This window comes from Nycticebus coucang, chromosome 14 (genome assembly GCF_027406575.1).
Source record: "Nycticebus coucang isolate mNycCou1 chromosome 14, mNycCou1.pri, whole genome shotgun sequence".
NCBI classification, from domain to species: domain Eukaryota; kingdom Metazoa; phylum Chordata; class Mammalia; order Primates; family Lorisidae; genus Nycticebus; species Nycticebus coucang.
In genome coordinates this window covers 4,064,918-4,079,628 of record NC_069793.1, presented here as the reverse complement: position 1 = coordinate 4,079,628, position 14,711 = coordinate 4,064,918, and the positions used below count along the sequence as shown (strand labels likewise).

General features: G+C 51.9%; 1 protein-coding gene across 1 annotated transcript; it reads left to right on the top strand.

Annotated features, from left to right (window-relative positions):
• Positions 1–8,037: 8,037 nt before the first annotated feature.
• POLD4 (DNA polymerase delta 4, accessory subunit) lies at positions 8,038–9,734 on the top strand. The gene is made up of 4 exons (XM_053561142.1): positions 8,038–8,306; positions 8,549–8,638; positions 8,838–8,949; positions 9,263–9,734. The coding sequence occupies exons 1-4, from the start codon at positions 8,210–8,212 to the stop codon at positions 9,285–9,287; spliced, it is 324 nt and encodes a 107-aa protein (XP_053417117.1). The 5' UTR covers positions 8,038–8,209; the 3' UTR covers positions 9,288–9,734.
• Positions 9,735–14,711: the final 4,977 nt, after the last annotated feature.

The window sequence follows — 14,711 nt, the reverse complement described above, 5'->3', positions numbered from 1 at the left end:
GGAACTCAGTCTCCTTGCCTAGCCTTGCCCCACTCCTGGTGCTCAGGGCTGCTCTCCGGGCCCCGGCTACACCCATCCTAGCTCCCACTCAGTCCCCGCCTCTGGTAGAGGTGCACAGGGCTCACTCAGGAAGAGGCGCTCCTCCCTCTGCCCACCAGGGCCAAGACGTGTGCACCTCAGACTTGTCTGATCCCCACCACCCTGCCGATCCCTCAGTCCTCTCAAGACTCTTCCCTCTGTCTCTGGTTTTCCTTTGTCCCGCCTTTGCTCACTCTTCTGGATTGCTTTAATGGTCTCATAGGTTTGTCTCCCTGCCTTGCATTTCTCCCCTCCAGCCCCCTTCCCTATGGTGAACAAAGCTATCCACCTGGCTATCTGTCCCCCCAGTGGTCAGCAGCTGGGCTTTCAGTCCCCAGCTTCCCCAGGACTACTGGCCCCTCCCATGGCTTCCCACTAGGCCTTGGAGCAGGGACCCTCTCCTCAGTGCCCTCTCTTAGAGAAGGTGACAGACTGCAGCTAAGTCACAGTTCTCAGCTCTGACTGTACTCCTTTCTCTCTAATGTATGACAGCATATTTAGGGAAAAGAAACTCATTGACGGAGAGAGAACGAGATGACCTAGGCTCCCATCCCAGTTTCATGGCCTACAGCTGAATGACCTTAGATGTACCAAAGCTTACTATTCTCACCATTGGTAACATAGAGATACTAAACACTCTTGTAAGATGGTTGGAAAGGCTAAAGGAAACAATGAAAGTGAGATACTTGGCTGTAGCAGTAGCATCTATAGTGACGACACTCACTGGGGATACACCAACATGTCATGACATTTTAGTTAAGAACCGCAGGATAAGGCTGAGCACGGTGGCTCAGGCCTATAATGCCAGCACTCTGGGAGGCCGAGACGGGTGGATCACTTGAGCTTAGGAGTTTGAGACCAGCCCAAGCAAGAGTGAGACCTCGTCTCTAATAAAAATAGAAAAAAATTAGTCAAGTGTTGTAGCAGGTGCCTATAGTCCAGCTACTCAGGAGGTTGAGGCAAGAAGATCTCTTGAACCCAGGGTTGGAGGTTGCTGTGAGCTATGATGCCATTGCACTCTACTCAGGGTGACAGAGTGAGACTCTGTCTCAAAAAAAATAAAAAAACAGAAAAAGAACCACAGTGTAAATTAATGGATTATTGCTCCCAGGTAATGCATGGATATCTTAAAAGGGCCACCTGGAGACAATGCCTCATGCAAAGGAAGTAAGGAATGACAGTAATGTCAATAAACTGACAAACACAGGGAGCCCTAATTACCTGCCCATCACTCACTGGTACCGGAAAGCCAAAAGAAGCCTAAAACCAAATGTGGCTCCTGCCTTATGGAGCTTGCAATCCACTTGGGAAGAAAAGATTAGTTTACTCCAAATAAAAGAGCCAAAAGCAAACACACAGGATACAGGCCAGGAGGTGCCAGCAAGTGCAAGAGCCCCTGGAGGAGGGAGAGGTCAGAGTGTCTGTGCAGGACTTGCCTGTGGGTGGGGCAAGCCGGGCTCCTGTGAATGTCCCTGAGTCATCTGGCCCAAGTTGAAGGGAACATGCCCCACCCTGAGGGGTCCAGGTTCTCCAAGTGGAGACATCTGCCCAGGCACAGTCAGGGGCACCTCCAGGCCCTGCCCTTGCCTAGCAAGACAGAAAGGAGAAGGCATCTGGGCTGTCTCCACACACAGGCAGAATTGTCATGACCTGTGACAACTTCTGCAGAGCATTAGGCAAGGGGTTGTGAGGAGTGCAGAGGTATGTGGGTGTAGGTCCTGTTTGCACAAAGTGCACACAGTCCCACACTGTGAGCTTCTTGGGGGAAGATTCTGAGTCTTCCTCTTCTCTCTATCCCTGCGCGCAGCTCAGACTCCAGCCTAAGGAAGGTGTTCAGTTACTATGTTAAACAAAATCTAGAACCGGGAATAGGAACCCTTTCCCACAAATGCTATAATACAACACAGAATTCTATAAGTGCAGAGAAAAAAAGATGCAGGCAAAATACTAGGGAAGTCTGGGAAGGAGAAGCAGCATGGAGTAGGGTAATAGCCCTCAAGGCTGTGGGCCTTCTGGGGATGAAATGGTATTTGAAGTCGGGGCTGTATTTTCAGTGTGTAGCACACAGTGAGAACTCCATAGGAGGGAGGGTTGGACACTGTTTTTGAAGGATGGGCAGAATTTGCACAGATGGAGATGGGGCAGCATATGGGTTGGTTAACTGTTTGTTGCCTTCGTAAGCAGGTGGCATCCTGAGGGCAGGCTCCAGATTTATTCATCTTTGCCTTCCTACAACATTTTAGCATAATGGCTGGCACAGTAAAGTCCTCAGTAATTTGATTTAAAGGGAAAGAGTGTCAAGACGATAGTGTTTTAGAGGTTGTGAGAACAGAGCTTGAAGGAGGGGGCTGATCAACAGTCTCAGATGCCTCAAAAAAATGAGAAGGAAGTCACGGGTGACCTCTGAAAGAGCAGGTGAGAAGCAGACACCAAATTGTCAGATTATCTTAAATCAGCTATCTCAGATTAAAGAACATGGGAGGCAGAACATAGAAAAGGTAAATAAAGTCTCTCAGAATTTACTAGTAAAGGAAGTATTTAGAGGGGTTAGCAGGATTAAGAAAGGTTTTTGTTTTGTTGTTATTTTTATTTGTTTATTTTTTGAGACAGGGTCTCACTTTGTTGCCCAGGCATCATAGTGTTGTGGCATCATAGCTCACAGAAACCTCAGAGTCCTGGGGTCAGCTGATCCTCCTGCCTCGGCCTCCTGAGTAGCTGGGACTACAGGCATGGGCCATGATGCCTGGCTAATTTTTCTATTTTTTGTATGGATGGAGTCTCGTTCTTGCTCAGACTGGTCACGAACTCCTGAGCTCAAGGGATCCTCCTGCCTTGGCCTCCCAGAGTGCTAGGATTACAGGTGTGGCCCAGAGTTTGAGTCTTTACTTCTGTCCCCAGTTGCTCCTAATGATGGTGTGCATGTGGGAGGGTGAGTCCCTCCTGTAGGTTTTGGTACTATGTGCCACAGGGTTTCTTGTGAAACACAGGCACCACAGGACAGAGACCCCCTGGTAAATAACAGGGCATTAGTATTTTATTTTCTTTCTTTCTTTTGTTTTTGAGACAGAGGCTCACTATGTTGCCCTTGGTAGAGTGCTGTGGTGTTACAGCTCACAGCAACCTCAAATTCTTGGGCTCAAGTGATTCTCTTACCTCAGCCTCCCAAGCAGCTGGGACCACAGGCGTCCGCCACAACGCCCGGCCATCTTTTGTTGCAGTTGTCATTGTTGTTTAGCTTAAACAACAATGGTTTGAACCCACCAACCTCAGTGTATGTGGCTGACACCGTAACCACTGTGCTACAGGCACCGAGCTGGCATTAGTATTTTCTATGAGTTTGTCATTGAGTCTCCATTCACAGCTGCTTCCTTCAATATTATGTGTTTTGTTGATATCTAGAGTCTGCTCTTAAGTATGGCCAAAGAGACCGGGCTTGGTGCTTCACGCCTATAATCCTAGCACTCTGGGAGGCCAAGGCAAGTGGATCCCTTGAGCTCAGGAGCTCCAAACCAGCCTAAACAAGAATGAGACCCTATCTCTACCAAAAATAGAAAAAGTAGCCAGGCATTGTAGCAGGCACCTATAGTTCTGGCTATTCAGGAGGCTGAGGCAGGAGGAGCACACCAGGAGTTGGAGGTTGCTGTGAGCCAGGCTGGCACCACAGCACTCTAGCGTGGTTGGCAGAGTAAGACTCTGTCCCAAAAAAATCAAGTATGGTGGCAGAGTCAGAGGCTCAAGAATCCAGAGCCCTCAGTGTGTGTGTGGGGGCACATTATCTCTAGAAGTCCTTATGTTCTCACAAGGCTACGGTGGGTGGATGAGAGGAAGGGGGAGAAGGCGCTCCTCCCTATCCTCTCCAGAGAGCACGTGGGGATTAGAAATCTCATTGCCATCTTGGGTGCTTGGAAACATACCTGCGTTGTGAGAATGAGCACAAGATGGAGAACTGTCGAATGGGGCAGGAGGCAACTTCTGAGAGAGCAGAGTAGTATAGAGGGGGCTCTGAAGGGGGCAAGCAAACAGTCAGACCTTGCCAACTTCCCAACATCCAGAACTTAGAGGCCTCCTCAGCATGTGAGGACTCATTCGAGCACTCATCTTACACTCTTACACATACACACACACTCACCCAGAAGACAAGGGCCAGTGATTGCGGGCTGGCTGAGCCTTCTGATGGTGGCTCCCTCAGCTTCCCCCTTCTTCTCTAGCACTACAACTGTCCCAGCCTTTGTTCCTTCAATTCTTGCACTCCCTGACTCAGCCTGGTTCCTAAACTTCCCAGCAGGGCACAAAGCCCTTGTCAATGGGGTGGGGTTGGGAGCAGTGAGGGAGTAACAGTGAGAAAGCTTTAGAGCCAAAGTACCAGTACCCTCCCCCACCCCCTCACCCGTTGCAGTCTCAGCCTTCAGGGTCTCTCAGCCCTGCCAGGTCAGAGGTCACCTCTAAGCTCCTCCCAACTTGCTCTGACAGCTAATGCCTGGCTGATGGGGTGGAAACGGTTAACTAAGCCATCTTCCCAGCTGGACAAAGTCTGACACCTGGTGGCCAAGGTGAGGAATGGGCAAAAGGGCCCCATTTAAATCTCCCTAGAATTTCTCCAGGGCCAGGATGGCCCAGGTGAAGGAGAGGTGTGGAGAGGAGGTGTACAGGGTGGTGGGGGCAGGAAAGAAATGACAGCAGTGGCAGAAAAACCCAGAGGCCTCTTCCCCCCCCATCCCCGAAGGCTCCCGCCCCTTAAGCCACTGGCCCAGGGAGGGGAGGGGTGCTGGCAGGGTAGCAAGGGCTAGGAACAGCTCCTGAAAGAATTCTGGCCCCAGGGAGAGGAAGGGGGCCCAGGGTGTGTGAGTGGGGTGGGGGCTGGGGGCTGTTAGTCGGGGTGCCCACAATCTTCTGAGAGCCAGAGGAAGGGGGGGAGCTAGGGAGAGGGATGGGAGCTAGATACGCCCCACAGCCCACTAGGCCCCAGGCAGCTGCTCCCTTCCCACCACCTGCCTCCACCCTCCCAGTGCTACCTGGCTCTCCCCACAAACCCCATTGTGAGCTGGGGTAGGGGGGAAAGGCTTTCTGGGCGCCTGCGCAGTGCTGAGGCCCCCTGTCCTGCCAATTGTCTGAGCTAAGTCATGCCTAATCCCCCTTCCCCTTAAAGCAGTGAGCAGTGGGCCTCAGCCCTCAGGAGGGTGCTGGGCTCCTGTTCTAATTATTTTTTCTCCTGGGATCTCCAGGATGTTGGCCTTGGCCCTGAAGCAAGGGCCTTGAGTCTACCCAGGCAGAGGTGCAAAGGTCATTCTTACCAGTCACATCACCAGCCTCTGGATATCAAAACTGACACAAGGACATTCCCTCAAGGAGAGAAAATTTAGTCCTGAGCTCAGACCTCTGGCCAGGTCCTCCAAACAGTGGTTCTGGGGATGGGCCCAGGAAGCTGCCTGAGGAGGGGAAGGGGTTCTAGACAAGAAAGTGGCAGGAGGTTGGAGATCAAGGAAGGGAAAGACCTGAGAGTGGACTGGCCAAGGTCTGTCTTAGTTGCCAGTATGTGTTAGAGATCCTGAAGGACAGGGATGGTTTAAAATCCCTGGGTGCCAACTCCTCTTTTGGGGCTCTGTCCTACTGCTGTCTGACCAGGAAAGGAGGGCAATGCTGCCTGTGGTGACTTCCCTCATCTCCAGAAAACCAGGCCTATGGCACCTGAACTGACCACTCTGGGCCTGGGAGGAACTGAAGCCCAAGGAAAACATCTTCCAGGCTGGGCAGGAGAGCCCAACAGGGCCTGAGCCAGGCAGAGCCGGGGGAAGTTGGTGGAGACAGCACAGACTGCATCCAAAGATCAAGGCCTAGGAGGCTGCCTAAGTAGGGGAAGGGGCTCTAGGCAAGAAGGTTCCAGAGGTTGCCAAAGGAGATCAGGGAATAGGCCCAGGCAGCAGTAGGAGCTGCTGTGGCCGCTCAGAGGCACACCCCATTTCACGCTCCCTGGGCGGTGGCAGGGCCCCACGGCTATCAGCTTTCAGGGGTGGGAAGGATCAGGAATGAGGAGGGGTCTGCCCCACCCATGGCTGTCTACTCCCTCAGGGATTTGTGGACTCAGGAGGTAGGTGCCACACACCTTTGGGAACAGCTCCTTTTTGAGACCCTCTGGGGAGGGGGTGGTCAATCCCACACAGCCTGGGCACCATCTTCCAGATTTCTGGGTGTCTGACTGGACTCTCCACCTAACCCCTTCCCAGCCCTGGTGGAGATGGCCTCTCTGCTTCTGTCCCCAACTCAGCAGGGCCCCTATTTCTCTGAATGCAGGCCCCACTTTACCCCATGAGGCAGATGGGGTGGGGTGGGGTTAGGCCAGTCCCAGCCCAAACAGCACAGCAGGGAAGGGCCCTCCAGCTCTTTGCAGTGCCTCACCAGGTACCTCCTCCACTCAGCCCTCAAGGAAGCTGAGGGGAGAGCCAGGCTGAAGGCCACCCCTGAACACATGGCCTGCTCCTCCTCCTCCTCCCATTTGGTGGTCTACTCTCCAGAGCAGTTCTCCTCTCTTGTTCCACATGTACCAGGGGCCTAGGCCTCTTCCCAGTGCACAGCACCCAGACCCCAGAGCAGTGGGGAAGGAGACAGGCAGGGACCTCTGAGCAGGCATCAGCCCTGGTGTCTCTGCCCCACCCTCCTGGTACCCGTGGAAGGAAGAACCGGATGGGATCTCTAGAGGGTGATTAGAGCTGGGCTGGTTCCTCTGCTGGTTCCCAGACTCCCACTGGCCAGCACTTTTGCCTGCTGCCAAGAAGTTGGTGAGGGGGAGGCGGCAGTAGGGGTGAGTCAGCGATGACAGGAGCTCAAGGGACAAAGGTTATGGGTGGAGAATTGAGAGACACTGTTTACAGCAGCCCATCTCCTCCAGGAGGCCTTCCAATGTGAATGATCCCCGTGTTCCTAATTCGTCTCTGACCCATCCTTCCCTCTTTCTTCTGGGTTAGGAATTCCAGCCTCTCTCTGACACTGTGCACTGGAGTTCCCTGTAAGACAGTGAGAGCCTGGGGCCCAATGAAGCCTGTGGTTTGACTGGGGTCCCACAGTGCATTTGAGTATTAGCAGTGATGATAATTGATCTATACTTCCTATTTTCAAAAACCTTACTACATCTATTTAATTGAGTTAATATGCAGAGAAGTGTTTAGAACAGTACTTGGCACATGGTGATTGCAATATGAGTGTTAGGTTTGTTGTTCGTATTTTCTGTTCATATTCACATTATCATGATGGATGGGGCAGATTTTGCCAATGAAGAACTGGGGATCCAAACACACAGTGAGGGGGAACAAGATTCCTGCTCTGGCCTCCTGGTCAGTCTTCCTGGCTAGTAGGCTATACAGGGGCAGGATACAGGACCCCAGGAGAGCCAAAAAGGCAAATTCTTGCCTGGACTAAGAGTGGGCAGTGTCTTTGGTGGCAGACTGTGAGAAAGGCTCTTTCAGAACCCATGTACTTCTCCAGCTCGGTCTCCAGGGGCCAATGGGGGTGGGAGCAGGGAAGGGGACTGAATTCGCCCAAAGCCCAAATTCTTTTCGACCTCCGGACCTGCCCCCACAACGCTGGTTGGGCCAAGGGGCCGACAGAAGGCTCCAGCTGGGCTCTGGGGAGTTATAAACTGGCCATGGGGATTAGTGAAGCTGAAAAGAACATTTGCCTAGGAAGGGAAAACGGGAAGTGAGAGCCTGAGGATAACACTCTGCAAGTCCCCCGGGGCCCACTGCAGACCAGTGGGGGGCAGGAGGAGGTGGTGGCTTTGGGGGCACCGTGACAGGTCCCCCGCCCCAGCTAACCCCACCTCTTGTAGAACACAGCTGCAGCAGCTGCCACGCCCCCTCACCCTGTGCTACCTGCTATTGGCTAGAGCCAGGGCCCCGCCCCACAGAAGCGGCCTGCCATTGGTTTAAGTCTTTGATGTTTGCGTGTTTGCGGGGGTGGGAAAGAGGCGTCATTGCCTGGAACCAAGCGACTTCCTTTCTCTCCTGGTCTGGGTCATCTCATCTGCCCCGCGTCGTTGGCCCTGTCTCTCAGACTCTCTCAGCAGCTGTCTCTGTCGCGCCCGCTGGGCTGCGTCTCTTCCCCGCAGTCGCCTCCTTCTTTGCCTGCCTGGGTGGCCGCCATGGGCCGGAAGCGGCTTATCACTGACTCCTACCCTGTTGTGAAGAGGAGGGAGGGGCCCGCTGGGCACTGCGCAGGGGAGCTGGCACCGGAGCTAGGTCTCTGAGGTGTGGGGGAGGCAGGAGGAGTGGACACGGGTGGAGGGAGCAAATGGATGGGGAAGTGTACTATGTATGTCCTCTGCTTCCGACCCACGGTCTTACTGTGAGAGGGCAGAGGCTAAGGGGTGGTGAGGAGGGCTGGGGAACAGTGGCACAGCTGTGAGGTGAGGGCCAGGGACTGAGACCAGCTCCTCAGGGCGAAGGCCTGGGCAAGATTGAGAAGAAGTATGTCATTGCAGGGGAGGAGCCCCAGGCCCCCAACAAGGAGGAAGCAGAGCTGGAGCTGCTGAGGCAGTTTGACTTGGCCTGGCAGTATGGGCCCTGCACAGGTGAGACACCTACTCAGGCTCCACAGAGCATCCACACATCTCTGAAGCAACCCAAGCGTCTGCCTGACTCTGGGGCACTGTCTCCTGGGACTAGGGACTGTGGAGACGCTAAAGATTACCCCAACAACACACACACACGTTTGTAGCCTGGCTTCATCACCCTCCATGAGGCTCCAGGGTCTTCTTCCCACTCTTGCAGGGATCACTAGACTGCAGCGCTGGCATCGGGCAGAGCAGATGGGCTTGGAGCCTCCCCCAGAAGTGTGTCAGGTGCTGAAGACTCACCCTGGAGATCCCCGCTTCCAGTTCAGGTCAGAGACAGGCCAGAACTGCTTTCAGGAGAGCCAGGGCCTTCTCCAGGCAACACTGTCCCACTGGCCTGGGTGGGGTTGCCCTGACTGGAGGGAGAAATGGATACAGACTTGGGGGTCCTTGGTGAGCAGACAAGAAGGTTATGCAAAGTGCAGATTGCTTTAACAATTGTGATCTCTATGAGCTCATGGTGGGGGGAGGCATGGGGCTGGTGAAATCAGATCACAGGATTCAATTGACTCACCCGTCTCTCCCTCTCCTTCCCTCTCTCTCTCTATTGGGTGTCTCTCCCTTCCATCCCATCTCCCACAGCCTCTGGCATCTCTATCCCCTGTAAGGTACCACCTAGGACCTCCAGCCCTTGGCCCTCCTGCTAGCCACCCAAGGACTTCAGGACAGAAGTGAGAGCCAGTTGCTGCTGCTCAGTGTAGCTCTGCTGAGGAGCCTTTGGCAGGCTGAATCTGGAGGTCTCTGCAGCTTGGCTCCTCCCTGTAACCAGCAGGCTCCTGGAGCCCCACCTGAGAGTCTACATAGCCGAAGCTGTGCACCCTCTAAAGAAGAGTGGTCTTGGAGGACAAGGATCTCTCCATGGGCCTTCCAATGCTACATGCCTCCCTGACCTATGGTGTGGCAAATTAGACATAGACTTGAGCAGAGCCAGACACAGGCAGATGATCTAAGAGGCAAAGATGCACTCCCCACCTCAGACTGAAGACAGGGCTGGCTGAGCTCACAGGGCAAGGGCTTCACTAATGCTTATTAATAAAGAACATTGAGCCTGGAATCCTGACCTTCAGTCCCTTCATGTAGCCCTGCTTTGGCTGGCTGACCCCAGGAAGTTAGTAGGTGGGAGAGAGCCAGCTCTGTACCTCCTCTTCTCCTGCAAGGAAGCACCAGGCCTGAGGAGGAAAGACAGATGCCTTAAGACTGCAGTTGGCCCCAGGTGGACTGGTACGGGTCAGTGGCCTGTTAGGAACTGGCATCATCTGTGTTCATAGCCACTCCTCACTGCCCCCCACCACCACCTGAGCTCTGCTCCTGTCAGACAGGCGTCAGATTGTCACAGCAGCAGGACCTGGCTGTAAACTGCCAGTGGAGTGGCAGGGTCTGGGTTGTAGGCTCCACGGGAGAATCTAACTCCTGACGATCTGAGGTGGAACTGAAATGTGCCTGAATCATCCCCAAATCACCCCACACACCCCCGCCCTGTGTCTTCCATGAAACTGGTAGGTCCCTGGTGCCAAAAACATTGGGGACCACTGCAGACAGACCCAGAGTCTGGACAGGACCTGAGTGGCCTCTGGCGCCCCCTGGTAGTCTGAAGGGGAACTACTCATACCCTTGCCTTCACAGAGGAGTCACCTGCCACCTGCTTGCCTGGTGCTGCTTACCTCACAGACATGGGTGCTGTGCCAGAGAGAAGCCCCTGCGTCCCACGGCTCGTGAAGTTGAGACAGACTTACACATTTCCAGCAAGCACCTCTGCTTCCCATATTGGGGGCTACGTGGGCCCAAATCAGGGCTGGGGGCAGGTGTCAATTTGGAGGTCCTGCTCAGACATGGCCATCCTCTAAGGAACTTTAGTTGAGAACTGGCTGGAGCCATAACCAATGCCTAAGACCCAATATATACTGATAGCATTTGTTATATTCTACATTGTATCTTGTACCTCTTCTAATTGCAGAAGTCAAACATAAGTCAAGTAGTACAATTTTAATATAGTTTTTTTTTCTTTCTTAAATGTGTATATATTGGCTCGGCGCCTGTAGCTCAATGGTTACGGCGCTGGCCACATGCACCAAGGCTGGCAGGTTCAAACCCAGCCTGGGCCAGCTAAACAACAATGACAATTGCAACAACAACAACAAAAATAACTGGATGTTGTGGCAGGCGCCTGTAGTCCCAGCTACTTGGGAGGCTGAGGCAAGAGAATCACTTAAGCCCAAGAGTTTGAGGTTGCTATGATCTGTGACGCCACGGCACTCTACTGAGGGTGACATAGTGAGACACTTATCTCAAAAAAAAAAATGTGTATACATTTTTGGGCAATCCTATGTAGTGTTATTTTCATTTGCTTTATCTACCCTGAGGGCAGATAGAGATGACTAACTCCTTGGAAACAGGCCTAGACAGCAGCTCTGTGCCCCCCGTATGCCCTGTCTTACTGAGTACTGGCCACATTTCAGGTACTTTAAGTGTATTTATCTCTCATTCTCCTAAAAACTTCCAGGTGTATTTTACAGAGAGGGAAAATGAAGCTAAGAAAATCTAAATAAAGTTGCCCAAAGGCACACAGCAGGTGAGTTATAGTGCAGAGACAAAGCTTGTGTACATCAGGCTCTTGCAGTCTGCACCATTATCCCTGCCCATCTGTCGACTACCTAGTATGTGCCTGGCACAAAAGGTCCCCTTGGGTGTTATGAACAGTGAAGAGATAGAAAAAAACCAAACATGTATATTAATTATGTCAGGTAGTGGTCAATGGTAAGCAAAATTAGCACTAGGCTTACAGGGGTCAGAGAATGTCAAGTGTGCTATTTTAGAGAGGTTGGTCAGGGAAGGTGCTCTGCTAAGGTGGCATTTGAGCAGAAACCTAAAGGAAGTAAGAGAGTAGGGCCTGCACCCATGTGAGTGTTCCAGGCAGAAGATTCCCCAAGGCAGGGGTGTTTTCAGCCTGTTCAAGGTACTGTATGGAGGCCAGTGTGGCCAGACAGGGGAAATGAGGCCAGAGAGATAGCAGGCTGGTCCCATAGGGCCTTGCAGGCCATGATAATAAATCCAGGTTTTATTCTGAGTGAGAAGGAAAGACACTAGAAGAAGAGAAAGGTAGTAAAACCAACCATTCAGGAGGCTATTGGAGTTGCCTGGTGAGAAGTGATGGAGATGGGGACCAGGCTGAAGTGACGGAGCTGCTAAGAAGTGGCCAAATGCTATGTATTTTCAAGCAAGAACTGACAGGATTTGTTGATCAATTGACTGTGGGATTTAAGTGAGAGGAGCTAAGCATAACTCCTGAGGTTTTGGCTTAAGCAACTGTATGGATGGAATTCTCATTACTTAGATGGGAAAGACTGCGGGAAGGCGAAGCTGGGCTAGGGAATCCAGAGCTCTGCTTTAGACGTGTTGGCTTTAAGTGTCAGTGACACATACAAGTGCACCTGGGATGTGGGTAGTGGGTATGGAAGTCTGAGATTCTGGGGAGGTCTAGACTTGAGATATAAATTTGGCTATCTTCTAGATGGCCTTGAAAGCCATGAGAGTGGGCCAAGATCAGTCCTCAGGCCTCCTATTCTTAGAGGCCAGGGGAGGAGGCACACAGCAAAGGGGACAGAGGAGTGGCCAATGAGACTGGAGGAAAATCAGGAGAGTGGACGGTCTGGGCGGCTAGGCAGAGGGGTCTCAAGGTCTCAGATGCTCTAGAAAGGCCTGAACTCCCACAGGAATTGGCAATAGGGAGAACATTGAGACTTTTATAACAGCAGTTTTGTAGTCTGAAGGGGATAAGAGCCTTCCTGGAGAGGCAGCAGAAGGGAAACAGGGAGTTCAGTGGAAACAGGGTGTGCCAGTGGTTCAGAGTGTGCCAGTTCTTTCGGGGAGCAGAGAAATGGAGTGGTAGCTAGAAAGGATGAGGGATTAGGTTTTATTTGTCATGTGGCTTTTGTTTTAGATAGAGTGTTACTGCAGTGTGATCGCACAGTGAAGACAGAGATCTGATAGGGAGAGAAACTGGCAGATGAGGCGGCAGCTGTGTGAGTGAGGCCTTCTGATGGCAAGGAGGGCTGGGAGCCAGTACACAGCAGACTGTGGCCTTCAAGGGATCCCCCTCTGTGACAGACAGGGAGGCAGAGCATGTGGGAGTAGCTGCAGGTAGAAGGATAAATTTGGGGATGAGAACATTCAAGAATCAGATGTTTACTGAGAGCCCAGCACTGCTGGGAGGGAGCTGATGTTTACTAAGTGCCCATCTGTGCCACACGTCCATGCCATCTGCAGAGCTAAGCACCGCACACGTGTTGTCTGGTTGCATCCTCAGAACAATGTCATTAGGTAAGTATTACCCATGTTTTACAGATAAGGAAACCAAGGCTGAGAGGAAAAGTGCCTTGCTCAATCAGTAAACACCAGGCCCTAAATTCACAGCCAGGTCTGTCTTCCCACTTAATCACTCCACACCTGCACTCCAGATGTTGTAGGATAAGGGCTGTCACAGAGAGGAAGACTACATATGTGGAAAGTTAAAAAACTGTGTAATGGCTCGGCGCCTGTGGCTCAAGCAGCTAAGGCACCAGCCACATACACCTGAGCTGGTAGGTTCAAATCCAGCCCAGGCCTGCCAAACAACAATGAGGGCTGCAATCAAAAAATAGCCAGGCGTTGTGGCAGGCACCTGTAGTCCCAACTACTTGGGAGACGGAGGCAGGAGAATCGCTTGAGCCTAGGAGTTAGAGGTTGCTGTGACCTGTGATGCCATGGTACTCTACCCAGGGGTACAGCTTGAGGCTCTGTCTCAGAAAACAAAACAAAACAACAACAACAAAACCTGTGTAATACAAGTGGTGCTACCCTGAGGCAGTCTGGGAGTGGTACAGACACTGAGTTATCCCCAGTATCAGGAAGGAGAGAGAACCAAAGGTTATAGGGACTATCACCTCCTGCTGTGCTGGTCTCAGCCCTGCCTTACCTCATCTGCACCTCGCCCTGGTACTCATATGTCCCTGCTTCTCAGACCTTCCACTGCAGAATAAATGGACTCCCATCTGGGGCTGGGGGACAGCCCAAGACAGCTCCACTCTGAATAGTCTTAATAGTTTCTTCTACCAATTTTGCATTCTGCTTCCATGATATGTCTGGAGGAATTGTTTTAACATAAAAATAGACTAAATTATTTATTAAGTAAAATAAAGCCTCCAGGAGGATGTGCCATGTGTGGCTGGCTCCATACACCCCGACACACCCACTGCCCCTGGCTCAGTTTGAGCAGCACCACAGAAATACTAAATAAGCATCTATTAGAAGGAAGTGAGAGGCAAGCAACACTTAAAGGGTAAGAATCAGCAAGCCAAGAAGAGCATTCTAGACCGAAGTTATGGGCTGAGCAAAAGCAATGAGAAGGCTGTGTGTGCCCACGGTATGCAGCACTCCCTCCATGAAACCAGCACAGTAAACAACTAGCAGCGTGAGTGCTTTCTGTGTGTCCAGCACTGGTCTAAGTGGATTATCTTCACAGAAACCCTAAAAGTGATGACAAAACTGTTTGTAAAATGATTTTTAAAAGGAAGCTCTGCACAGAGAAGGTAAATAGTTGCCCAGGGTCACATAGCATGTCTCAGGGATGTCTGATCCCAGAGCCTGACTCCAGAGCTTGCACCCCTAATCATGTGGGATGATGCTAGTGACAGAGGCTGGGGTCTCATACAAAAAAGGCTGTTGAGCCTGAGGCTAAGGAGTTTGGGCTCCAGCTACAGTGATGAGAGCACCTGAAGTTTTCTGAACAGGAGGGAAGACAGGATAAAAGTAATCATCCTGGAAAATCTGGCCAGGTAGGAAATAGGGGAAAGAAATTGCAGGCAAGACCAAGTAGGAAGCTATTAAATATTCAAGACGTGTGTGCTGAGACCCTGGGTTAGCAGAATGGAACAGACAAAGAACTAACTCTTCTGCAAAGGAAGTTGGCAAAACTTAGATTTGAGAAAGGAAGGATGGGGAAGAGGTGACAAATATGACTCAGGTTTTGAGCTTCAGTGGATGAGAGCAGCAGATG

Bases quoted from the DNA above. Each gene is read 5' to 3' on its own strand.
- POLD4 (XM_053561142.1), top strand. From the start codon at position 8,210: ATGGGCCGGAAGCGGCTTATCACTGACTCCTACCCTGTTGTGAAGAGG. The intron at 8,307-8,548 runs GTCTCTGAGGTG...ATGTCATTGCAG, and splicing joins GGAGCTGGCACCGGAGCTAG to GGGAGGAGCCCCAGGCCCCC. The intron at 8,639-8,837 runs GTGAGACACCTA...CCACTCTTGCAG, and splicing joins GCAGTATGGGCCCTGCACAG to GGATCACTAGACTGCAGCGC.